General features: G+C 49.0%; 1 protein-coding gene across 3 annotated transcripts in view; it reads left to right on the top strand.

Moving 5' to 3' along the window:
• The window catches only part of RXRG (retinoid X receptor gamma), an 84,187-nt gene that overhangs the window by 44,739 nt on the left and 14,483 nt on the right, over nucleotides 1-24,965 (top strand). The window contains exons 2-4 of one of the 3 annotated variants that reach the window (XM_032422430.1): nucleotides 12,507-12,754; nucleotides 21,333-21,477; nucleotides 23,684-23,863. In XM_032422430.1, coding sequence (XP_032278321.1) covers nucleotides 12,507-12,754; nucleotides 21,333-21,477; nucleotides 23,684-23,863 — 573 coding nt within the window. Of the gene's footprint in view, nucleotides 1-12,506; nucleotides 12,755-13,680; nucleotides 16,009-21,332; nucleotides 21,478-23,683; nucleotides 23,864-24,965 lie in introns of those variants that run through there. The other 2 variants (XM_032422431.1, XM_032422433.1) reach the window with 2 other exon arrangements.

Genomic DNA, 24,965 nt, shown 5'->3' with positions numbered 1-24,965 from the left:
GTAGGAAGGAGGAACTGTTTATGAGATTTAGGAAGGAACATATTTAGTGTAAACTGTTTTCTGAAACATTTACAATCTTACCAGGAGACAGAGAGCTGAATAGGACTGGGGGAAGAAATTGTGTAAAGACGAATCTAAATTCTCCACCTCTTCCTTCCCCTCATGATGTTGCTTCTGTGTCTGCAGAGAACTTTCCACCAGAGTTGGGTGGCTGGGATGCCAGGGGATCCCAGAGGAAGCTGCGATTTTCTCTTATTCGAAAGGGGAAGACTCAGAGGCCCAGGGAATGTAAAAGTTTATTTTCTAGGATGCCTGGGTTTGGGTGGCTCTCATGGGATCAATCCAGGTCCTGGCTCAGCGATTGTCACAAAGGAGTGAAAATAGTAGCTAATGTGTATTGGGCACCTACCGTGTGCCAGACCCTCTTCCATGGGCATTGCAAGCACCGTCTTATTTAATATTCTCAAGGGCCCCTGGAGGGAAGGCACTACTATTATCAGCATCCCCATTTTATGGATGGAAAATGAGCCATGGGGAGGTTTAGTAACCTGCTCAAGGTCACCCAGCTGACCCAGGATCCAAATGCAGGCAGGTGCCAGGGTGCTGTGTTGAAGACCTATGCTGTACCTGCTGTTTGCCGGGTGGGGGGGGGGGGCGGGGAGGGTGGAGGGGGGGGGGGTGCAGGGGGATGGAGTCCCAGATCTGCCACAAGTGGGTGAATTATGTGTAAGAACAACAACTAACATAATCTCTGTGCTCGTCACAACTTTCTTAGGGATCATAATGCATTTTTTGGATGTGTGTAATTGCAGCAAATGAATAAAATGACTGGGGGTGGGGGGCAGGGCACTCAAAGGTACTGAGAAAACAAAAATCAAAAATTTCTCCAGATGGACCCCACTTTATTCTAATACACGGAGCCCGATTTTACGTTCTAGGGTGGGAATCGGTAAACTTTCTCTCTGAAGAACCAGAGAGTAAACCTTTGAGTCTTGGCTGGCTCTAGGGCCTCCCGTTGCAACTGCTCCAGTCCGAATCCTGTCGTGGGGTGAGAATAGCCGTAACTAAAATAGCAGAAACTAAGGCATAGGGATGCTCAGTGTCCCCGTATGTTTGCGGACCCCTAGGGGGTCGTTCTGGAGAAGTTTCTGAGTGTTCTCCAGGTTGCAGTGGTGCCCATCCCTGGCTCTGAACAGCCTCTTCCCTGGCTTCCCTGCCACAGAGCTGAGTCTTCAGAGCTAGACTGAGGGGACTGCGGGTCATGGGGGTGACCCCTTAGTTACAGGTGAGGACACTTGGGGAAGCAGGTGTGGCTTGCCCAGGACCTGCAGCTGCTTGTGGTCTTCAGACCTGGTTCCCCAGACCACCCCCCCTTTGGTAAAATAACTCAATACTACTCACCACACAGGGTCAGTGTTAACCTTCTACAGTGTCGGGATTTCATAAAATAAAGCCTGGACAATTGTAAACACACGGTAAAAGATCTCCCTTCCCATTTCAGAACCTTTGGAGACTATAGTTCTAAATTCAGCTAGAATTTTGTGCGTAGATTTTTCTTAGGGGAGGTGTGCCTGTTCTTAAAGCATCAGACGGCGGCTCACCAGGAGATGCTGACAAAGCAAAGTGAGACATGGATTCTGCGCCTGTTCCAGGAAGTTCTGTTTTAACAAATCATTCTAGGGCAGGCACTCCTGAGATCTGGCAGAACGAGAGCTGGGACCTGGGACCTCCAACCCCTCCAATTTTCAGGAGACTCTGGCCCAGGGCCAGTGACTTTGATGAGTCACTGAACAACCTGGAGCCCCCTGCTGCCTTTATTAAACACTGTGATTGAGAGAGGGGGAGGGAGACAGGAAATGTCTAGGTTCGAAATCAAGCTCAAATTCCTGATGGGATTTCAGAATCCAACATCTGAACTTAAAAAATGAAAAAGCTTGTGATCTTTAATTCAGAAAGCGTTTACAAGAAGTCAGAGGAGCGGCCAAGAAAGTGCTTAACACATATGTTGGGATGTTTCTTCTAGGCTGGTTGGCCTGGTTTTCATGTCTGTGCCTCGGCGTCTCCTTCCTCTCCTTTGCTGGTCACTAGTGTCATGGGGGAGCAGTCTCTTGGACAGCTGGGGGCTCATGGTACCTGTGATTTCTCAGCCCCAGCGATGAGGGGAGCAGAGCAAAGGGTAGAGATCATCAGCAGGGAGAGAATATTCTAGACTCTTCTGGGAATGCCAGGTTGGTTGTTCAGCACACATTGGCTAAGTATCTGGCTTGTGCAAGTGTTGTGCAGGACCCCGAGAACTAGGACCCATCCCCTGTCCTGAAGGAATGATAAACTTGTTACAAGCTCTGCAGTCTGCATCTGCCTAACATTTGGAGATGAATTATTTCTAGAAATGTTTCTTGGGCCTGAGGCTAAGTAAATGGGTCCCAGGAATTTAGGTATTTAGAAGCTGAGAACAAATGATCCTGTGTGCATTACCTAATGATAACATTGCATGAGGGATGTTGTTCACTGTATTTTAGGATGATTGCAGTCTTTAGAAGACTGTCCATATTTAGAGGTCAGGGCGAGCATATCTGAACAAGAAGTCCAGAGAGACAGAAAACGGGATTGAGGTCATGGGTTCAAGAGCTGGATGTGGACAAGATGGATGTTCAAGGACTTGGGGAACAAGGGGTGAGGTGGGGGCACCCTCAGCCAATGCCTGAAACACTCATCGGCATTGTCTTGGCGGACCAACGGGTACATGGTCTGCCAGTATACGGAGCTGGTTTAAAGGGACAGACAGTGTTCCTTGTTAGTGAGCCCCTGCTCCAGGATCCTGGCGTACCTCTTATGAGTTAGACACAGCATAATATCCGCCTGTACCATCAAGGTTGGTAATTTGGTCCTGGGTAGGAAAGGTGGTATGCAAGCAAGATGTCATGAATTACATGCAGAAAGGTTACCAGAAATTGTGCTAGACTCAACTCAGATTCTAGGTCTATAATCGTTCACAGCAAGTTCTGAAAAAGCTCACTTTATCATTCTGAACCTGTTTTTCTAAATCGATCTAATGGGGATAATTTCTGCCCTACTGACCGCTCTGAGTCAGTTTGAAGCTTCTGTGAACTAGGCGCTGGCCCCCAGGAGGGACTGCTCTCTCCCGAGTGCCTAGACTGGGGTCTGGCACATAGTAGGCACTCAACAAATATTTTTTGACTGGCTGAACCAATAAACACATGGAAATAAATAGCGTATATATGATATACGAAATAAATATATGAAATATATATAATATATGAAATAAAAACATAGAAATAAATAGCGTATCGTTATGAAGAGTTTTGTGAGTGTGAGACGGTATGTAGAGGGTGGAATGACCTTGAATCTGGGAGCCAGAAGACCCAGTGTTTTTGTCCTGACCCTGTAGCCTTCAGCAAGTCGTGCAAACTCTCTGGGATTATTTTCTTTTCTCTAAAATGAGGTAATTCCTCAAGTCCTGAAAGTATGGTTTCTAACCCCAAGCAATATGGCCTTATTAATTTATGACCTAACTGATATGGAAAGGTGATTAAATTGGTCATGGTATGAACTAGTTTGTATTTGCTCCTTCCCCAAAAAGAAAAAAATGACCAAAAAAAAAAAACATTTGTCGAGCAAATAAGATTGTAGAAGTGTTGCCCTGTTTAAGTTACATCTGTTTTGAAGCAATTTAAAAAGCCTGGTAGGAGCATCATTAGCATATTAACGGAGTGTTAATTACAAAAGACTCTTTTAAAGCAGATTTTATAAAATCTCCGCTTAATAACCATTAGCTTGTGGTACTCGAAACACAAACTCTTCACGTGTGTTACTTAGAAGTAATAAAATTGTAATTTAAAAGTAATCTGCCAACTTGTCATGAATTTAGACTGATTTTTTCTCTCAATTGATCGAAATGAGTAAGGTTTTGCTATAATTATATATAATGCTGGTAATAATGAGGCTGATTATCAATCTTTGCCTGCTTTTCACTACCTCCATCATTGCAGATTTTAGGGGAGGTGGGATGGAAGGGGCTGGGGGGATGGGAGCATGGAGGGGCGGGGAGGGGGAAGGAAGAAGGGATGCCACTGTGCTCTCCCCCTCCCCCAAGCACCGGGAGAAGCAACCCCATCCCCCACCCGGAACAGCCCTAAGCCCTCCTTCGGGGGCCTGCAGGAAGCCGGAGCGGCCCTGTGAGGCTCTGAAAGGCTGGCCAGCTGCGTGCAACCGGTCAGCTGCTGATCTTTGCATCCTCCCTTGGTGCTGAGGGGCCGTGGCCGCTGAGCCCCTTCTCCCACACACTGTCCACTTCTGTCCCGTTCCTTTATTTTCCCCATTGAGAAAGCCAGAAAACGCTTTGAGAGCAGAGAATATGTGGCTTCTGCTTCTGCTCCTCACTGCCCAGGAGTTCGGCACCTCTCACCTTGGGGTTGGCACCTGCTAAACTGTGGAGCTCTGTGCCTGTGCAATACCCTCCTGTCCACGTCAGGGTGGCCGTGAAGCTCTGAGGCTTCTGTGCGGGTGCTTTTGAACATGCCGATCGTGACTCAAATATCAGAAACGTGGACTAGCAAACCGCTGGCATCCGAGTGCCCCTTCTACTGGAGAAGGGAGAGGGAAAGGTCAGGCGGAGCTGGGACTCCCGGGAATGGGGCCCCAGCCAGCTGGGAACTGGGAGGGGCCAGAGTCAGCATGGGGAGTGTCCTAGTCAGAAAGTACCAGGGTCAGGGGCATCTGGCTGGCTCAGTCCCTAGAGCATGTGACTCCTGATCTCCGGGTAGTGAGTTCGAGCCCTATGCTGGGTGTAGAGATTACTTAAAAAAAAAAAATAAAATCTTTAGAAAAACACCCAAAACTAAGAAAGTGCCAGGGTCAAAGTCCAGAGGGAGGCATCTAGTTGGATTGGGGAAGGCAGGGAGAGCCGTCCTGTGCGGCTGCTGGGAGGAGCCCCAGAGCAGTGAAGCTCGTGGTGGGGCTGGGGCTAAAACCCGGATCTGCTGCTTTCCTCCCTCCATTCAGATGCCACTTGTGTAATTTTCTGGTCATGTTCCCTTGGGCAGTGTATTTAATTTCTCCGTCCCCCAGCTTTTACACTTGTACAGCAGAGGTAAGCGTACCAAACTTAACGGGGCTTGTAGGTATGAAGTGTGTCAATATATGTAAAGTGTTGAGAGCCATGTCTGGCCCATGGCAGTTGCTCAATGAGTGTTATCTTTTGTTGTTGTTGTTAGTCATCAAGGGAGGTGACGATTAAAGTGTCAGTTCAAGTGCCTTCCTGTGGCAGGCCTCTGCCTACCTGGCTCTGCAGCCTGCCTGTGTGTTCTGAGCCAGGGGAGAGGGGAAAGGATGTGTAAGTTTCCCTTAGACTAGGAAGAACAAGCCAGGGGGCGCCTGGGTGGCTCAGTCGGTTAAGTGACCGACTCTTGATTTCGGCTCAGGTCATGATCTCAGGGTCCTGAGATAGGGCTCCGTGCTCAGTGGGGAGTCTGCTGGAGATTCTCTCCCTCTGCCTCTGCCCCTCCCCCATGTTCTCTGTCTCTCTCTCAAATAATAAATAATAAATCTTTTTTTTTTTTTTTAAAGGAAGAACAAGCCAGGTGTCTGACTACTCTATGATTCTGGGGCTCATGCACCACGTCCCCCAACTGGAGACAAGGAGACAGGCTTGGGCGTGTGATTGTGCCCCAGTGGGAGAGAGTTGAATGGGACTGGGCCGTGCGATGCTCCCTTGCCTTCAGATGGAGAGTCCTGACTCTCAGAAAGAGCACATCTTTACCTCTGTCCCCTTCCCTGGGGATGGGTATTAGCCAGGATCAAGATTCCTTACAAGTTTCCACTCCGTGCAGGAGAGGCATGTTAGTGGGCCAGCGAACGCCCTGGCGCAGCCTCAAAGGGGTGGAAACACTGAGCCGTTGGCTCCCTTGTCTGGCCAGTCAGGAAGACTCATGCTTGACATTTTCCTTTCATTGGCTGAGGAGGAGGTTGCTAGGCAACTTCCTCACTTTGGTAAGAATTCTGTAGTTCTGAGTACCCGGGCTTCTCTTTCTCAACAAGCCCCCCTCCACACACACACACACACGCACACACATATGCACGCACGCACGCGCGCGTAATTCGTTAGTCAGAGATTTTCGTTTTGGTAAACACCAGGGACAGAGATTTCTGATGCAAGTAATTCGTACCGATGAACTCTCTATAGTTATACACATTAATTAACAAAAAATGATCCCACCACTGCTCCCATCCTGTTGTCAAGTATCTTTTGAGCATCTGCTACGTTCCAGGCTCAGTGCTGGGTACCATAATGGGAATGGTTAATAGCAAGGGATAGAAATGAAAAGTATGTGACAACCAGTAGGACAGCAGACGGTCAGACTGGAAGTCACGTGGAGGACCTCTTTGTGCCAGCCTGGATTATGGGGAGATCTGGGCGATCCTAGGGGAAGGGTGGAGTGGCTGGGATGACGGAGGGGTGCTCCGGGCTCAGAGCAGTGGCTATTTACTAACCGATTCAGAAAACTCAATATTATCACCAACTGGGATGCCCGTACCAGTGTATGGCAATGACTATCCTTAATAGAGCATTTACTAATGGCCTGGCTTGGGCTCAGCCCTTGATGTCCATGATCTTCTACAATGGCATTCAAGCCAGACACAGTCCCTCCCTCACAACGCTTACAGGATAGTCATTTAGTGCAGTTGCTACCCCGGGGCCTCTGCTCTCAGGTGCTCTCATCAGCAGTCCACTGTAAGTGTGTGTGTCTCCACTTTGGGTGTGGAACTGCAGTTCAGAGGGGTCAAGTTCCTTGCTCAACTTTATGTGATTGGAAGGAGGCGGAGCCTCGAATCCAACCTAAGACTTTGTGGCTTCAGCGTCTTGTATTCTGCTAGGACGCCCCATCACCAGGAGGCACACGCAGACTTTAGGAATCATGATAGTGTATGCGCCCTGCAGATTCCCAAATAGCTTTGATTGCTGGTGACACTCAGCATCGCAAACTGCAGTTTGGAATCCCAAAGAGCCCAAAGGTCTACCACGCTCCAGTTGCCGATGACGGGGGGCCCCTCGGAAAGTGGTCCAGACTCAGACCGTGCCAGATGGCTGTGACCTGCACTGCTTCTTTGAGATGCCCCTGGGCTGTATCCTACTCTGTGTTCATGAAGCAGCAGTGGGAGGGGTCTTGGAGACCCCTGGGCAGAATGAGGCCCAGAAATATGACTTTCCTTAAGTATGTTGCCAGAAGAGAATTGAAGAAGCTCCTGAGAAAGCCCACTAGCCCTTTCCCATCAGATGAGTTAGTTTTTATTTAAACAAATCATTGCCTGAGCAAAGAGCATCAACTCCGCGGAGTAGAGGGTTTGTGCGTTTCCCAGGTGTCTGGCAGTGGGCACAGGCTGGCTCCAGGTGGCTAAAGAGGATTAAGAGGGGGTCAGGGAGAGAGCAAGGCTGCTGGGGTGGGGGGGGCCAGGGAGGATGGGGCCGAAGGGACAAGAGGGAAGGAAGCATTAGAGGAAATCTTGACTTTGGATCTGGGCTAGAAGCCGGGTTTCTGGAAAACGTGTGGTGGCTTTTGGTCCTGGCTGTGGTTCCCATGTGGCTTGAGAAAAAGAGGAGAGAGGGAGGGAGGCCGATGAAAGCGCCATGGACAGCTTGGCTCAGGTGTCCAGGACGGGTTAATTTCCCATGGAGAAACACGTCTGTCCTTAAGGCACGGCTTCTCACCTTTTCTAAAAGCAAAGCATTCATGTCTAAGAACCACTGGGTCATGGGAGAGGCACAGGACCAAACTGCAATCCTGTAAGATATATCTGTCTTTTTGAATTTTATTATTATTTTTGTAAATATGGTTATAAAGTAGCCCACCTCTTCTGGATCACTGACTCAGCAGAAGCAAACCATATTTTAAGGCCATTGCAAACCAAGCTTTAACTCTGTTTCAGTCTGTCTCAGCCATATCCTGCTCCTCACTGAGCAGCCAAGGCATATTCTGATTGTCCTCATTATTATTATTATTATTATTATTATTAATAAAAACAGCGTACTTTTCATTGCAGTCACCCTCACATTATCTTATTTTATTCTTGGGACAACTTGTGAGTTCCCCAAAGCCCACGTTCCTATGTTTTTGTGCAGGTCAGTGTTTCTCCTACACATCATCCCTTTACACGTTATTCCCATGTGTTCTGCATATGGAGTATCCTTGTACTTAGACTTTGTCCTAGGTCACTTTACTCTTTTTTTTTTTTTTTTTTTAAGATTTATCTATTTAGAGAGAGAGTGAGAGTGTGAGCAGAGGGAGGGGCAGAAGGAGAGGGAGAGAGAGAATCTCAAGCAGAGTTCCCTGAGCATGGAGCTCAATGCAGGGCTCCATCTCATGACCTGGAGATCATGACCTGAGCCGAAACCAAGAGTCAGATGCTCAACCAACTGAGCCACCTAGGCTCCCCTACTCTCTTTTTGAAAACTTAAATAGCTATTTTTAGAAAGATAATCTTATGCAAAAATAGAAGCTGTCACTTGCTATAAATAGAAGGAAACAGTAAAAATAATTATAGAACTATTAATATATATATTTAAAGTTTGCCACTTAAAATACCACCTAAAATGTCCCTTAGCACTGTGTTACAGGTCCACACCTTGGGAACTCTGGGGTTGATGAATGTGTGAAGTGACATCTCGTGTCTGTCCCACGCTCTGGGCCTGCTGTCGGGGTACAGAAGGGAAAGACAGGGGCTCTCTGAGATCCACGTAAAGCAGAATAAAAAGGAGTGTAGCGGGGTCCTTTGGTTTGTCTCTGGAGAGCTGAAACCGGAAGGGCACAGAGATTTCCTTCAGGTGGCCGGGCTGTGGGGCCGTCCCAGCGGGGAGAGCACAGCTCCTCACCCATCAGGGCGGGCTGGCTCCCAGCTCACCTGTCACATGTTATCTTAGGAACAGGCTCAAGATATACATTGGCCTCTTTAAATGTCACAGCCTTCCAGGGCCTCAGAAGAGTCTAAAATTGTTCTTTCCAATCAGTGGCCATCTGGGAAGATTTTTGGTTTTTCTGGCTCGTGTTCTTGGAAGCTGCCCTTTTCTCTCTCCTTCAGATAAACTTTCAGCTTGAGATCCCTTCATAATTGAGTCATCTTGTACTTTGTGAGGTGATGGCTCTCCAAATCATCCTCGCTGTCCTTGACAGCACACACAGGGGAGAGTGTGGGCTTCACATTGACAGTTGGAATCTAAGCTCTGTCACTGAACACCCAGGCAGCACCAGGGACCCTGCTGGGGGCGGGGAAGCAAAAACGGACGCTTGTCTCCCTCTCCCAGTTTAATGGAAAAGACAGGGAAATAAATAAATATGGCGACACAGTATAATAAGTGCTAAGATATGAGCAAAGCACAGGCTGTTGTTAGAAAATGGAAAAGGGCATCAAACCAGACCAGGAACACCAGGGAAGGCTTCCTGGAGGAGGTGACACTTGAGTTAGACCTTGAAGGATGAATACGAACTTGCTAGAAATGGAGGGGAGAGCAAATCATCCCAGAACAGGGAGCAGCATGGGGGTGAAGCTGAGCATAAGTTTTCTCATCTGTAAAAAGCTAAAGTGATCCTCACAGGCTTACTGTCAGGATGAAATGAGTTGATGTATGGAATTTGCCTAATGCTGATCAGGACACGGGATAAGAGTCCGAGCTGCCCATGTGACCCCTTGGGCACTCCTGTGCGGACCCACAGAATGTGGTGCATCTTCAGTTGTGCTACTTAGAACAGGTGACTGGGATTTATCTGTTTGTAAGACCATTGTCCCTGATGGATGGAAACTCCCTGGGTAGAATGATGGAGGGTCAGACTTTCCTTGACAGTGGCAGTGACTTTTCTCTCCATGGGGAGACCTTAACCATGTTAGCAGAAGCTCAAGAGAAACTCTAGGTTGACATTTTTCTAGTGGAATATTTATGTTTAAGAGTAGTTGCATAGAGAGGGCACCTGGGTGGCTCAGTCGGTTAAGTGTCTGACTCCTGATTTTGGCTCAGGTCATGAGCCATGCTCAGCAGGAGTCTGCTTAGATTCTCTCTCTCCCTTTGCCCCTCCCCTTGCCACATTCTCTCTCTCTCTCAAATAAATTTGAGAGAGAGAGAGAATAAGCGAGAGAGAGAGTGCGCGAGCGAGAGAGAGCATGAGTGGGGGGAGCGGCAGCGGGAGAGAGAGAGAAGCAGACTCCCCACTGAGCAGGGAGCCTGACGTGGGACTTAATCCCAGGACCCCGGGATCATGACCTGAGCTGAAGGCAGACCGTTAACCGACTGAGCCACCCAGCACCCCATAAATAAATCTTTTAAAAAAAGAGTAGTTGCACAGAGAAAATATTAGTTAGAAAACACCAACTCAAAAAAATATATGCACCCTCATGTTCACTGCAGCATTATTTACAATAGCCAAGCTGTGCAAGCAACTAAGTGTCCATTAATGGATGGCTAACAGATATGTATGAGATGCAATGTTATTCTGCCATAAGAAAGAATGAAATCTTGTCATTTGTGACAACACGATGGACCTTGGGGGATTGTGCTAAGTGAACTAAGTCAGACAGGGAAAGAAAAATAGTGTGTGATCTCACTTATGTGGAATATAATAATAATAATAATAATAATAATAATAATACCACCACCTTGAGCTCATAGATTCAGAGAACAGATTGGTGGTTGCCAGAGGCAGGGATCGGGGTGGGAGAAATGTGTGAAGGGAGTCAAAAGGTACAAACTTGTAGTCATAAAATAAGTAAGTCCTGGGAATGTAATTATAGCATGGTGACCATAGTTAAAAACACTGTCTTGTATTTGCTGGGAGTGGATCTTAAAAGTTCTCATTACAAGAAAAGAAATTTCTAATTGTGCATGGTGATGGATGTTAACTAGTCTTATTTGTGGTGATCATTTTGCGATATATACAAATAACGAATCATTATGTTGCACACCGAAACTAATATAATGTTGCGTGTCCATTATTATCTCAGTAATAAAAAAAGAATAGCTCCACAGTTACACTTCTGACGTGCTGTTGCCCCTCCCCAGCATTTGAAGGGAGCACATCCCTCCTTGTATCCTGCTCCTAACACTACACTTAGTGACCCCTGAGGTCTCCCAAGGGTTTGGACAGCACCCCGCATGTAGCAGGTACTCAAGAGCTGCTCCTTGAATGAACAGGGAACCACGCGGGGAAGCAGCGCTGTGATTCAGGGTAGGCTGCCCTGTTGCTTTTCTAGTCTCTGCTTTGCTGCTACGGATCCTGAGGTTTATAGCTTCTCTCTTCTGGAGAGAATGTTCCATGATGGGCTCTTGAGAGGACAGTGGGACACCCTCCTTCCCTGTCATCTTTTTTTTTTTTTTTTAAGATTTTATTTATTTATCTGAGAGAGAGAATGGGAGACAGAGAGCATGAGAGGGGAAGGGTCAGAGGGAGAAGCAGACCCCCCGCTGAGCAGGGAGCCCGATGTGGGACTCGATCCCGGGACTCCAGAATCATGACCTGAGCCGAAGGCAATTGCTTAACCAACTGAGCCACCCAGGCGCCCCTCTCTGTCATCTTGAGCTGCAGCTCACCATAAGGGAACTTGGAGTTAACTTACCCGGGAGAAATGGTACCAGACGATCATGTGCCCAGGGCCTGTTCTGTGGACACTTGTGACCACAGCTCCCTGTGCCTGCAGGTAGGAACGGCCTGGGCAGGCCTGTCTGCACTTGCTTTCCTGGGCCTTTGTGGCCAGTAAGCCATGCCCAGCCACCCTGAGTCTTCTTCCTGAGTTCTGATAAAACCCCATGCTGTGGAGATAGGCAGGGCAAAGACCTTAATGGGCACGAAGCTGCAAAAGATACGGGCGGCCAAGGGTATGACTAGAGCCTCTGCCCGCCCCCTGCCCCCCTTGCCATGGTGAAATGTGACCCCTGACAGCCGGAACTGTGTTCTCTTGGGTTCCGAATCCCCAGCACCTGGAATTGTACCTGCATCTTAGTAAATGTTCACTGCATGTGAGTGAATGAATTTCTCCTGACTTGCAGGCTCAGCCCTGCCCCAGCTCTCAGAGCAATAGGAGTGTGAGACAGGACGTTCCGGAGCAGCTCAGGCACCTGCTCAGTTCACCGCCTCATGTGGGTTTGGACTTGACTCCCCTTCCCTGTCTGGCTGGCCCAGGCCAGTCCCCTAGGCCCGGGCGGGGGTGGGGGTGGAAGGCTCGTGGGCTATGCCCTTTGTGGCCCTAGCTGTTGATGTGACCCAGTCCAAGGTAGGTTCCAGACGGGCAGCAGACAACTAAAACACTGATGCGTGTTCTGTCCGAGAGCAGGCCCTCGCCCTGCCTGTTCTTCCCTTGCCTTTATTCTAGCAGCTCAGTGTGGGGTGTGAGCACGAGCGGCAGGGTACAGGACACAAGCGGGGGAGCGGGGGCGGCTCTGTTCTCACAGGGGCCATCCCTGTGCCCCCCCCCCCAGTCTCCCCTCATCTATGTTCTTCTCCTTACAGGCTCCCCTGGCCACTCCGGCTCCACGTCCATGAGCCCATCGGCAGCCCTGTCCACAGGGAAGCCAATGGACAGCCACCCCAGCTACACGGACACCCCCGTGAGTGCCCCACGGACTCTGAGTGCAGTGGGGCCCCCCCTCAACGCCCTGGGCTCTCCATATCGAGTCATCACATCTGCCATGGGCCCGCCGTCGGGAGCGCTAGCAGCGCCCCCAGGAATCAATCTGGTCGCCCCGCCCAGCTCCCAGGTAGGTGCCCTTCCTCTCGCGAGACTTCCATCTGGTCGTCCCGCCCAGCTCCCAGGTAGGTGCCCTTCCTCTCGCGAGACTTCCATCTGGTCGTCCCGCCCAGCTCCCCAGGTAGGTGCCCTTCCTCTCGCGAGACTTCCATCTGGTCGTCCCGCCCAGCTCCCCAGGTAGGTGCCCTTCTCTCGCGGGACTTCCCGGCCATCTTGCACAGGTTTTCCCAGGCTGCTCCTGGAGCCGAGCGTGCACTTGGCAGGTGCTTCACGTGTGCCTGCTGACGGGACGTGCCCCCTGCAGGGCCTTCGTTAAGCGTGTGCGCAGGCCCGGCAGCCCCAGAGAACCGACCAGGCCTCATGGGCCGGGAGACTGTGGCCCAGAGGCCACCCCTGTGGTTTAGTGTGGTTCAGCCCTGGCAGAGATTTCACTGTTTCTGAGGGCTGTTTGTCATCCTGGGGACAGACCCCGCTCTGTTCTCGATTCTATAATGAGTGTTTATCAAGTCAATGAAGTGCCTGTTGCTCTACTACATGCTGAGGGCGATGCGGAAATGATCAGAACGCGGTCTCTGCTCTCCAGGAGCTTATCGCAGAGGGGGGAAATGGGCAGGTGTGGCACATGGATCGGTCTAGAACATGGCCCGTTGTCTCTGAGATAGAGAGAAAGAATGGAAACTCAGGAAGGGATCCTCCCCTAATTCCTAGTGCGCCTGCTGCACACAGAGGGGAGGGAGGAGGTGTGTGCATGGGGGACACTGCACTGCTGCTCTGAGGAGCCCTCGGGTGGCCGGTTGCCTTTTGCTTCCCCTGGCAATGTCGCAGTGAGGCCGCCCACCTTCCTTTCCTGTGGTGGTCAGCTCTTGATGTAATGATGCTGTGTAACAATCCCCAAGTTGTCGTGGTCTACAAAAACACACATTTTTTCCCCCTTACTCGCAAATTTGTGTTGGCAGGGATGGCTCTGCTTCAGATGGTGGGGGAGCTGGGCGAGGCTGCAGGCTGGGTGCAGGGCTGCCCCTCGAGTCCCACACGAAAGGAGCAACAGCTACTCCGGGCACGCTTTCCTCGTGGTGTCACGCAGGAGGGCAAAATCAAAACCAAATCAGCTGGCATCATGCCCACCAGTATCCCATCAGCCTAAGCAAGCAGTGTGGCTCACCCCAACATGGGCAGGGCAGAGAAATAGGCAGTGCCTGTTTTAGTGGGAAGTATTATGGAGACACAAGGCAAAGGTTGTGAAAAATTAGGAACAGTAATACCATCTACCACATTCTCCTCTCTCACTTATGGGCATCTCATTTTTGGGCCAACACCATCCTGCCCCAACTGTCAGCACATCTGGAGGCAGAATTAGTAGATTCTGAAGTTTCCTTGGAATTTATAGTTTTGGAGAAGAGCCAGGACTCCCGTTGTGTCAATATTTCTTCCTACTACAGGGAGGATTTCTGAGACCATCCCTAGACCATCCCTTTCAAGAGGCTTCCTGTGCACAGGGTCTGAAAGCAAAGCCATGTGGAGTCACAGAACTTTAGAGCCAGTAAGGGATTCAGAAATCTATCGATCGAGGGATCCGAGAATCTGGAGAAGACCTTGGGGGCGGTCATCGAGTGTGGGACTGTGGAAGCCGGGGCCAGGCAGGCAGCAGAGGTGGATGAGTGAGGTGGACATATATCAGCAGGGCTGGTGGCGTCTGCAGGGAGCTGCCCCCTTCCCTTGAAGCCAAATATAAAAATTTGAAGCATGTGCAGGTCAAGCAGATGGGTCACATTGGGCCGGCCCTTTTAACCCCAGTTTGTAATCTGATGATTTCACTCGTAGGATCTTCAGAGTATACATTTCTCCCCTATCCCATATTTTGGCCCTTGTGAAGCTGGTAAAAGCCCACTGGAGAACCGCTACTGTCTACATCATTCTCATCCCACGGAATGAAGTAGCAGGGCTCAGTGAGCTCAAGTACATGTCCCACCGCACACAGCCAATTGGCAGTAGAGCCAGGGTTCGAGCCCAGGCGTCCTGACCCCTACTCTGTGTTCATGACGCTGCATTCACCTGCTGCCGTGGTGTGTGCTGACTCAGTCCATGACCCCAAGATCTTCGGCTGGCTGCCAAGGATTAAAGATGACTAATCGGGGCTCCTAAGGAGTCTCTCAGGGGGCGTGGCACATCATGCAGGTAAATTGCAAGGAAGCGTGTGGGGGCTGTGGTAGGCACGAGGGCAGAACTGAAGGGAGCAGAAGAACGGGACCTCTGAACATCCCACATGTGTGTTCCATGAGAGTGTGTGACCACTCAAAGGAGTGGGGACCAGATGGCCACATATTTATACCACTCTCACCTACTGTAATCAGCAGGGCTGGTGACATGTACTCTTCAAAATGTGAGACCCTGAAGAGGTTTGTTTATCCTTGTTCTTTCGTGTGAATGGACTCCAGGAAGGCAGGTCATAGCCCGTGGGCTAGGGACAGAAGGAAACGTTGAAGTTCTGGGCTGAAAGTAAACTCTTGCAAGGGCGCTCATGTTCACTCATATTAACTATTTAGGAGGACCTGCTATGTATCTAGCGGAACTTGCCGCTGTCCTAGGTTCTGGGGGTAAGCACTGAATAAGGTGGCTGAAGTCTTTATTTCCATGGCAGTGACCCTGTCGCAGGCAAGATGGACGAACAGCAAAGGAAGGAATGAGATGGTTCAAACAGCAATCGTTCTATCTATGAAGCAGTAAGACAGGGTGAGGTGATAGACAGTGACAGGGCTTGTGGGTGGGGAGTGGGCAAGGCACCATCCTTCAAGGCTGCTTTTAGCAGCCATGCTCCGGTCTGATTGAGCCAAACCTAGCCAATAAATTCAGCTTCCTAGCTGTGCGAGTGGCAGGGCCGCTATTCCTGGACCATATGTCTGTACAGAGGGATTGGGGTTGAAAGGTCAGCTGAAAGCTTTGGTCCTGGCCAACTGGGCTGTGTGCAGAGGCCGAGGCCAAGTTTCACTCTGGGAGCTATATTAAGCTTGCCAAGCTCTGGGGAAGCTCAGCAGCCCCGGACACTGAGCAGTGTTGTGGGCTCGGGCTCTGGAACCACCCGGCAGAAACATTTTGCCCAATTAACCAGATGACACAGGGCATCTAGGACCCTAGGTGTTAGCTGCGGTGAGCTGGGCTCTGAACCATCTGGATAGAAGGTCTCTATGCATCCCGTCTTCCTCGCCCAGGATGGGTCAGAGGGGGACTCGTGCTGGAAACATGCTCCTCCTGTGACCCGGGTCTGGGGTAAGTACAGTTTCGGGGTGAGGGGAAGGGGGAGCTGTGGTGTGGGAGCAGCGGGCTCTGTCTCCCCTTCCCTGCTCTTGTCATTCTGGTGTTTGAGCTTCTCTCTTTTTTGCTCTTGTTGGATTTTCATTCTTGAGGAGTAAAGAGAACTGAACCCAATACTATGGAGGCGGGGCGGACTCCATAACCTTTTGCAAACCACTGAGGCTTACATGTATCTCAGTTCCCTTTTCTCTATTTTGGGGTAACACGCTTTTCCCTGGCTACCCTACAGTGATATTTATGAATATTAAAGGAGCTCTGGATTTGAAAAATCACTTCTTAAGTACTCTATGGCAGTAAGGTAGTGATATTATTATTATTATTATACCTAGGTGATAATACGCACCTCGGTGATTTATACTCTACCCCCATGTGCTTGTTGATTCTGGTGCACTCTTGCTGAGAGGCTCGAGAGAAGTTCATTTCAATAAGCATTCATTGAACCAGGCACTGGAGATAAAAAAAAAAATTGTAAGAATCAGTCTCTGCTCTGGGGAGTATCTAAGTGGAGGGAGCAATTTCCAGAAACACCAAATATATAACTGGGAAGATATATATGGGGCTTTCAGACAAAAGTGTCTAGACCCAATTTTCATGACTGTGTGTGTGTGTTGTGTGTGTGATGCCTGTTGTCTGGACTCGGAAGCAAGCCCTGCGTGTCCTTGGAATGCCCCCACCTCTTTCTCCCCTCCTGAACCCAGCTGCCTGACGTGGGTTCTGTCCCTGATAATTCCTGCCCAGGTAGTGATTGATAACCAAATTACTATCCTTGCAGATTTTTATAGAGAATACTTAATAAAAGTTACTAGTGTTAGAGCTGGAACAGACCTTAAAGATCATCTTGTTTAATAATTTTAAAAAGTTAAGCCGTAAAGTCTTTTCTCCAAGAGAAAGCATGTTTGGAAGGCTGATGAGCGTGGCCGATACAAACAGGTCTGGGTGAACTCGGGGCAGGAGATCCGAAGGCTTCTTGTTCGCCCTCCCCGCCGCCCAGCCACACGCACACCCTGAGTTGGAAAAATCACTGATCGAGCCTGTAGACGAGGAAACCGAGTCTCTGATGCAGTAACCTGGTCAAGATCACACGGTGAGGCAGCGGCAGGTCCACCAGAACCTGGGGCTTCTCTCTCCCCGGTTGGGAGGTCTAGGCTCCTTACTGCTCACGACAAGGACCCTCACTGCATTAAAGGAGCCCCACTCTACAGAGTCCACTCCCTGGAAAAGGAGTGCCTGCCTGAGGCCTGGCAGGCGGGCCACGTATCTGCATTTAGTGGAATAATTTTGGCTGAAAGCAGCTCAGAAATGCGGGACTTGATGTTCCATGATGGCTCCAGGGCATCCAGGAAGCATTTGGTCCCTGGCTGAGAGGCTGCAAATGGAAGCCAGGCCAGTCAAGTGTGTTTTCGCCCTGTTCTCAGAGAGTGGCCAGCCGCCTGGTGAATCCCCACTCTGAAAGTGCTCACTTCTGCAGAGCTGCTTCTAATGGAACAAGACAGCCGGCCAAGGGGACTCCAGGCCACGCAGCTAATGGGTTTGCACCCTGGCAGCTTCCTTCTATCCCATCTGTCTTTGCACGGAGCCCACGCAAACCCCAAGCCAGCAAAGAGGCCAATGGAGAAGGGAGTATCAACCCTTCTGTCCCAGCCCTTCCATCCTGCTGCTGCCCCTGACCCATGAGGAGAAGGGGTGGAGGGGGGCTCCTGGCTCCCACCTGGGAGAGAGTGGGCTCCTCACCACGGGGGTGGGCCAGGAAGCTACTAGGGCAGGGGGTGTTGAGCGTCTCCTGCCTCGCAAGACAGGTCTTGTGGTAAAGGAGGAATGAGCTGGGAGCCCAGTGGCCTACCTCCAGCCTGTTAGCCTGGGAAGGCACCTAACCTGCGACCGGGCAGATCGACAGCCTCAGTGTCTCCCTCCAGGTTTTCCTCGAGCGGCTGCCTCATTTCCTTCCCTGAGGCAGAGCAGTATTCCTCAGCCGAAAACCTCCAGTGGCTGCTCTTAATTGCTTCTCAAGATTCAATCCACTCTCCTTATGAGGCGCCTCCCACCCATCCACACCCTACACGAGCCCCCAGGCTTCCCTCAGGGACCTTTGCTCTCTGAGCCCTTAGCCCATCACCAGCCCATCCGAGTCTTACCCACTTTTGAAGGCTATGAAGCCCTAGCTCAGATGCCACCTTCTTCAAGTAGTCTTCCTTCTAGTCTAATCTCAGTTGTTTGGGGCCTTTCCTTCCTAAACAATCCCCACTGACTTCTAACCTCATCAATGGCCAGTCGCATTGAGGCAGTAGCTGCTGTCTTCCTCCTTTCTGCATCGCCGTAGTATTTCTGAAGGAACACACGAATAAACCGCTCTAAGGCCCAGTTCCCTCATCTGGAAACTAGAATGACCTCATGGGGTTGTTGTGAGCGCCACGCAAGCCTTCTCCAGAGGGTGCTGCTACCAGCATTAACAGTACTCGCCTCCTGTGACCTCCCCAGGCGGCAGGTGGAGAACTGGCCCCACGGGACCTGGCAGTGGGAGGGGAAGGGGAGTGGGGGCCTCCTCCTTATTCCCATATCCTTTTTTGTCGGTCTGAGGATTTGGGAGACAGAGCCTTGGTCAGCCAGAGGGTTCTTTCTCCAGGGTCATCTGACCTAAAATGTTTCCGTTTTGGGAGGATCTAAGTGGTGACATCTGTTTCACCAAGGCGCTCGAGAAAAGTTGTCACCTAAAATTTACACCAACAGAAACCCCCTCAACCTATTTCTTAAAAATCAGTACACATCTAAATATGTCCCACATCTGAAGTAATGATAACCTAATATCATGACAACATTCGTTTTCTGACCCCCCCACCCCCCGCCAAGAAATGGAATCATTTAACCCCTTTGGTGAATGTGGGCTCATTTACTGCAGAATTCCTAGAACAGAGTAGAGTGTTGGCTGATAAGAAACACTCAAAAGTCTTGTCTTGATTAACCAGATTTTATTGGAATGATAAGAGCCAGAATTTACAGAACCGCTACTGTGTGCCGGGCACTATGGTGGGGATTTTCCAGCGTTCTGCCATCTAATCCTCCCAGTGACTCTGTATACTAGGTCTTACTAGGCTCATTTTACAAGAAACTGAGGGTGGATGAAGATAAGTAACTTCTTTGAAGTCATGCCGTTGGTAAGGGCAGACTGGGAGACGGTCCTAGCTCCATGGGACTCCAAAGCAATGTTTTTCCTGCCAAACTGGTGATTCTTAGCCCTGGCTGCATATTAGCATTCCCTGGTAAACCTAGAGAAATAGCAGTACCAACGGCCCTCAGACCTATTGACTCAATTTCAGGATGTGGAGCCCTGGCATCCATTTGTTTTTTGTTTTTTTCCCCCTAAAGCTCCCAGGTGTACATCCAGGGCTGAGGACCACGGTGCGACACTGAAACAAAGCAAAATACTGGGCACAAGTTCTAGGTGTCTTGTCTTAGCCTTGTGTAAAAAGTGGGCAAGGAAGAGAGAGAGCTTCTCCCATCGCATGTGTGTTTTCATCCTTCGTACAAATTAATTTTTAAAAATTCCTGGTGACTTGGACTTCAAAGCAAGGAGCTGCCGGCTGTCTTGTCTTTTCTGCATCCCTTACTGCCCTTGACCCGAGCCTCTGCCCACCTCCTGTGCTCAATAAATATTTGCTTAGTGAATTGAAAAGCTGGTAAATTTAGAAGGAACCTAACTCAGGCTATGTTGTGTTTTATGCTTTATTGATCATTCCTTCTGTCCCAAAGGCCTTGAATAGAGAAACAAATCCTACCTTTGGTTTAGTTTGAGAATTGCTGTCACTCTGGGGAGACAGTATGATTCAAAATTCACATAGACCCTATAGAAGTCAGTGGAAACTCTCTTAAATTCCCAGAGAGTTCCCAGGTGCCTCTGCTGGACACCTAAACACATGCATACTCAGCACCGGCTGTGAGTTTACTTGTAAGTGTTCTTAATTTTTGTGCACGTCCCCACTCTTCAATGAGAGTGTGCATTTTTGAGGAAAGAGAGATCTTCTAGGTTTTCTGTCTCCCTTCACAGCGCCTAGAAGGTTGAGCTGTGCCCATGGGCACTCACAATTTCTGCTAATTGGACGACGTAGTCATATGTATTGACGATTTCTTTGATGAATACAGAGCACTAAGCAGCGGCTTCTCGGTAATCTCCCCGAGCCCTGGGAGACACGGAGGTGGTGGTGGTGAGAAGCCAATGTGACCTTGGGACAGGACTGAGGACAGGGATGCACACGTTCCTTTCTTCAGCCATTCGGGCACGCCAACTCCCTACCTCGTGCCGGGACCACGTCGGACACGGGGAAGACAAAGCAGACAGTCCCCGGCTGTACGGATTTTCCAGTTTCACAGGAAGATGGCCCGTTCCTTACTTACGGTCAAGTTCAAAACCATGATCTGGGACTTTCTACCCAACTTTGGTGCTACTGCAATGATTTGGGCATTTGGTTTAGCATCCTCTGTGGGCTTGCTGAGATGACCTTCTCTTCCATTTTACTGTGAACTCCTTAAGAGTGCATTTTTAGACCTCACCTTTGTACCCCAGAGCCTGGCACAGTGCCTGCAGGGTGAGCACTCAGTGAGTGTCTGTTGATTGACTCAGTGAATGGATTTGCATTTTTTTGCTTGGCTCTCTTGGAGTCTAAGTCTTTTGCCTAAGAGCCGTAGCTCCTCTTGGAGCACTGCTGAATAGACAGTCAGTCGTTATTACAAAATCTAAAAACATACAACTGACTTGTCCTAAGTGGGTCTTAAGTGTGTCCAGGGTGGATTTCCAGCTCTAATGAAACACATGAGTAAAACAGTAATTCTGATAATGTGTTGTGATGTTTGACTTAGGTGTTGGTGTCTAGAAATGATTTAGTTCCTCTGTGTCACTTTTTTCCTTCCCTTAAATTCATATCCCCCAACAGGCAGTTTTGGATACTCCGTACTTAGAAACTATTTCTTTTTTTTTTTTTTTAAAGATTTTATTTATTTATTTGACAGAGTGAGAGATAGCGAGAGCAGGAACACAAGCAGGGGGAGTGGGAGAGGGAGAAGCAGGCTTCCTGCCTAGCAGGGAGCCCGATGTGGGACTCAATCCCAGGACCCTGGGATCATGACCTGAGCCGAAGGCAGACGCTTAACGACTGAGCCACCCAGGTGCCCAGAAACTATTTCTTGAAATAGATTTTTTTTTTTTTTCGCAAGGATACTCCTATTGCTTTCCATCTCAGGCGTTGGGTCTACCCTGGTTCCATGTTTACTTGTATTGTTTTCCCTTGCAGCTAAATGAGGTCAACAGTGTCAGCATTTCAGAGGACATCAAGCCCTTACCAGGGCTTCCTGGGATTGGAAGCATGAACTACCCATCAACCAGCCCCGGATCTCTGGTGAAGCATATCTGTGCCATCTGTGGGGACAGATCCTCAGGTACATGTGGAAGCAGACGCCACTCTCGGGGGTCCCGTCCAGTGAGGGTCCCAGAGATGGTGCCTGTTCCCTGCTCACCTGGCTACTTTGTACCCAATGGAAGAAAAAGAGCCTTTTAGGGTCCAGCGTGGGGCCCAGGCTGTAAATTTCTGTCACTGGATTCATAGCCTGAAATCTGGATGAATTTTAAATATGAGTTCACTTTTAAGGATTGGATTTATAGGAAGCATTTCAGAAACACGTCTTTGGAGTTACTGTGCTGCATACCGTGTATGTGGGATAGTGAAGCTGTTGTAATTAGCAAGTATCTCTTTAATTTTTTTTTAAAAAATATTTTTTTATAATTCTAAAAATATTGTCCCAGTGTAGGAAATGTCCCAGTGTAGGAAAGAACTAGAAAAGCACAAAAGAAAACTAAAAATATTATCTGTAATGTTCCCGACAAAGATAAAGACTTTACTATTTTAGCATATTTCTTTCTACAACATTCTAGGTTTTTAACATGTTTTCATGGGTAGAAATCAGTGTGTTTTCACAGATTTCATCTTTTCTGATCCTCTTCTATTTTTGCCCAAATGATTTCTTTCCTGACTTCTCCTTCCTCTCCCTCACCCCCAATCCCACCACTTTTGAGGACATGAGAATCTCTGTTTTGATGAATGAGAAGATGGGGAAGGTTCTTTTCTATGGCTGTCATGGTAGTCGACTGAGGATTCCTCATCTTCCTGTTGTCACCAAAGCCACTGCAAAATTCACTCCATCGAAAGTTCCTGGTGCCTGGAACTGACTTCGCTATGTGGCTGTTGTTTGCTTGCTCTCACAAAGTGGTTGCCAAATTGTGCGGACTTGGCCATTGCCATAGTAACAGAAGGCCGGCCACACCCAAGCAGAGTTTCCTCTTCTATGGCTTGTTTGAAAGTCTGGGAGGTTCACTCAAAAATGGGAGAGTCATGGGAATGACATGGAGGTACCATGTTTCTCAAAGACAAATACTTCAGAGTTGAGAGCATTAGGATTTTAAGGTCCAAGATAAAATCCTGTACTTATTATTGCTATGCATTCAGTGGATTGGTGTGGTCAACTGATTAAGCTCAGACTGGCTTCATCAGGCAGGCTATCTGGAGCCATCATTTTTTCTTAGGGTGGCTTCCTCTGACATGTCAGCTCTTGGGATGCAAATTTGTATGTTGACTAGTTCTCAAGGACTTCTTCACATTCACTTTTATATCAGCCTAAATATAACTGAAGTAGAAAGTAATGTCAGGTCTACAGCTCAACAGCATCACGTATTACACTGAAGAATTAGAGGTAAATATATTTCAAATGATCTGCTTCCTTCTATTTTCCAAGTCCCACCTTCAGTTCAGTTGAGCACTGCTGCCTGTTGTGTAGATTTGAGAAGGGCTGCTTAGAAGCAGGGCTGTGACTGATTCTTGGTGCCCGTGTCCAGTGAGTGTGGAGGCTCTCTTGACACAAATTAGCCATCCGTGGCTGGGCTCATTGAAAACTGTGTGGAACATGTAATAAAGACAATGAAACATGTAACAGAATATTCTAGACCAAGCAAAACCACCTTCTCTCAGATCTTTATGTTACAAGACTGCACGTCCTTTTATGCTCTAAAGATCATATACCAATTTATTTCTCCAACAGGCAAGAGCATCTAGAAAATCCATAACTCAGGTTGCCGTTCCTAGTCTGTGGTGAAAGAGAATACTTCTCAATGGGGCTCCCATGTCTTTGGGCCTCAATTATGGGGAAATAGTAGTGAAGCTGAGGTTTTTATTTTTTTTTTCCTGCTAGATACTACATAGCAAGCATAAATATTTTTATTTATTATGTATACTAATGTCTTGAATGGAGACAGAACATTTTGCTTAACTAAACACAAGAGTTGCCTTAATAAAATAAATGTAAACAAAATCTTGGGTCAGGACTTTTCTAATCGTGCTCTCTGGAACTGGCGATTCTGGGGGCGGCGGGGCGGGGGGGGGAGAGACACGAGGAAGGGCATATTTACTCTGCCTTCGTTTGGTCCCTGTGATCAAGCCTGCCTTCTCCGCTGGCTGCTCTTTGCGGCACATCCTGGTGCCCAGGTGATGTGCCAGGGCCCCCCGGGGGAAAGCCAAGGGGGCGCTTGTGAGTGAAAGAGCCAAATAAACCCGAGGACGGTCTCTGCAGTGTTAACTTTTGTTCTTGTGAGCAGGAAAGCACTACGGCGTGTACAGTTGTGAAGGCTGCAAAGGCTTCTTCAAGAGAACCATAAGGAAAGACCTTGTGTACACCTGCCGCGATAACAAAGACTGCCTCATTGACAAGCGCCAAAGGAATCGGTGTCAGTACTGCCGCTACCAGAAGTGCCTGGTGATGGGCATGAAGAGGGAAGGTGAGGCCCCGCCCCGCCCTCGGGACCTCCCGAGGATCGCGGTTGTGTGACCCTGCCCTCGGCAGTGGGTGCCCCAGAGCAAAGAGAGCAGGCGCGCCTTCCTCCCCCGTGCTCAGTCTTCTCTCCTGGAGCTTAGGGGATGGTCCGCACACTGGACCCTCTCCCTGGCTCTTCCGTGAGCCAGGCAGCAAGTCTCAGGAGCTGGTGTCCCGGTCCCGGGGCACCACCCCACAAATGGATCATTCGGATCATTTCGACTGCCTTTCTGCGCGGAGCAGACTCCTCGCCTCTAATTCTCGTGGGGGGAAACCTGCTGGTTTGAGTCGTCTCTCTGGGCTTTTATAACCTTGGGCTGCTACAGATCTGAGATTGGTGTATTCCGTGGTCTTGGGCGGGGGAGGAGTATTGGCTTTATCAGTAATCAGAGGTAGCCTTCTCATTCAGAGAGACCATCGTGGTACATTTTTAGAACATTATGTCTTTCAGTTTACAGCGTGGCTTCGCTGGGTTGTTATAGAGAGAAAAAAAAAATCTATAAGTGCTTTCTGTTCATTTAGAAAATCGAAAAATCTTTCTGTTAAATAACAAATAAATCGAATTGGGCAGTTGATTAACTCGTGAACTCAAGCAAGGACATAACGTAAAAGGTCCGTCTTACTAGATTTCAGAGTGAGGAAGTCCTGCCTCTCTCCAGGAAATAGGAGCAAGGCATTTAGTCAGCCCCAGGTGAAACTCCTCATTCTCCATGAACTTCTTTTCTCTGGGGAGAGGGGAGGCCGACTGAAAGGATCAATGAAGAAAAGGTTCTTGGAGCCCCTCCTAGGAGAGAATGCTACCAAGAAGGAAAAAATGGACATTCTTAGCAATTCTGAGATGGATGGAGGTGGCCCTTCAAATAATTTAATAGCACTCATTGTTCTACAGTGGAGGAAACCGTGTGGATTGGTGAAGTGAGTTTTCCAAGGTCCCACAGGTAGGTGATGAGCCGAGAGTGGGTCTTCTTCCTCCCAGATCAGAGCCCATCTGGAGCCTCCCCTCCTGCCAGGGTGTGGAGGTGCTTTGGAACGAGGATGGCCCTCACTCTGTTATCTGACAGAAATCT

Source organism: Phoca vitulina, unplaced genomic scaffold, assembly GCF_004348235.1.
Source record: "Phoca vitulina isolate PV1807 unplaced genomic scaffold, GSC_HSeal_1.0 scaffold26, whole genome shotgun sequence".
NCBI classification, from domain to species: domain Eukaryota; kingdom Metazoa; phylum Chordata; class Mammalia; order Carnivora; family Phocidae; genus Phoca; species Phoca vitulina.
The sequence above is the reverse complement of the archived record's forward strand: the minus strand, read 5'-3'. Positions and strand labels throughout refer to the sequence as shown.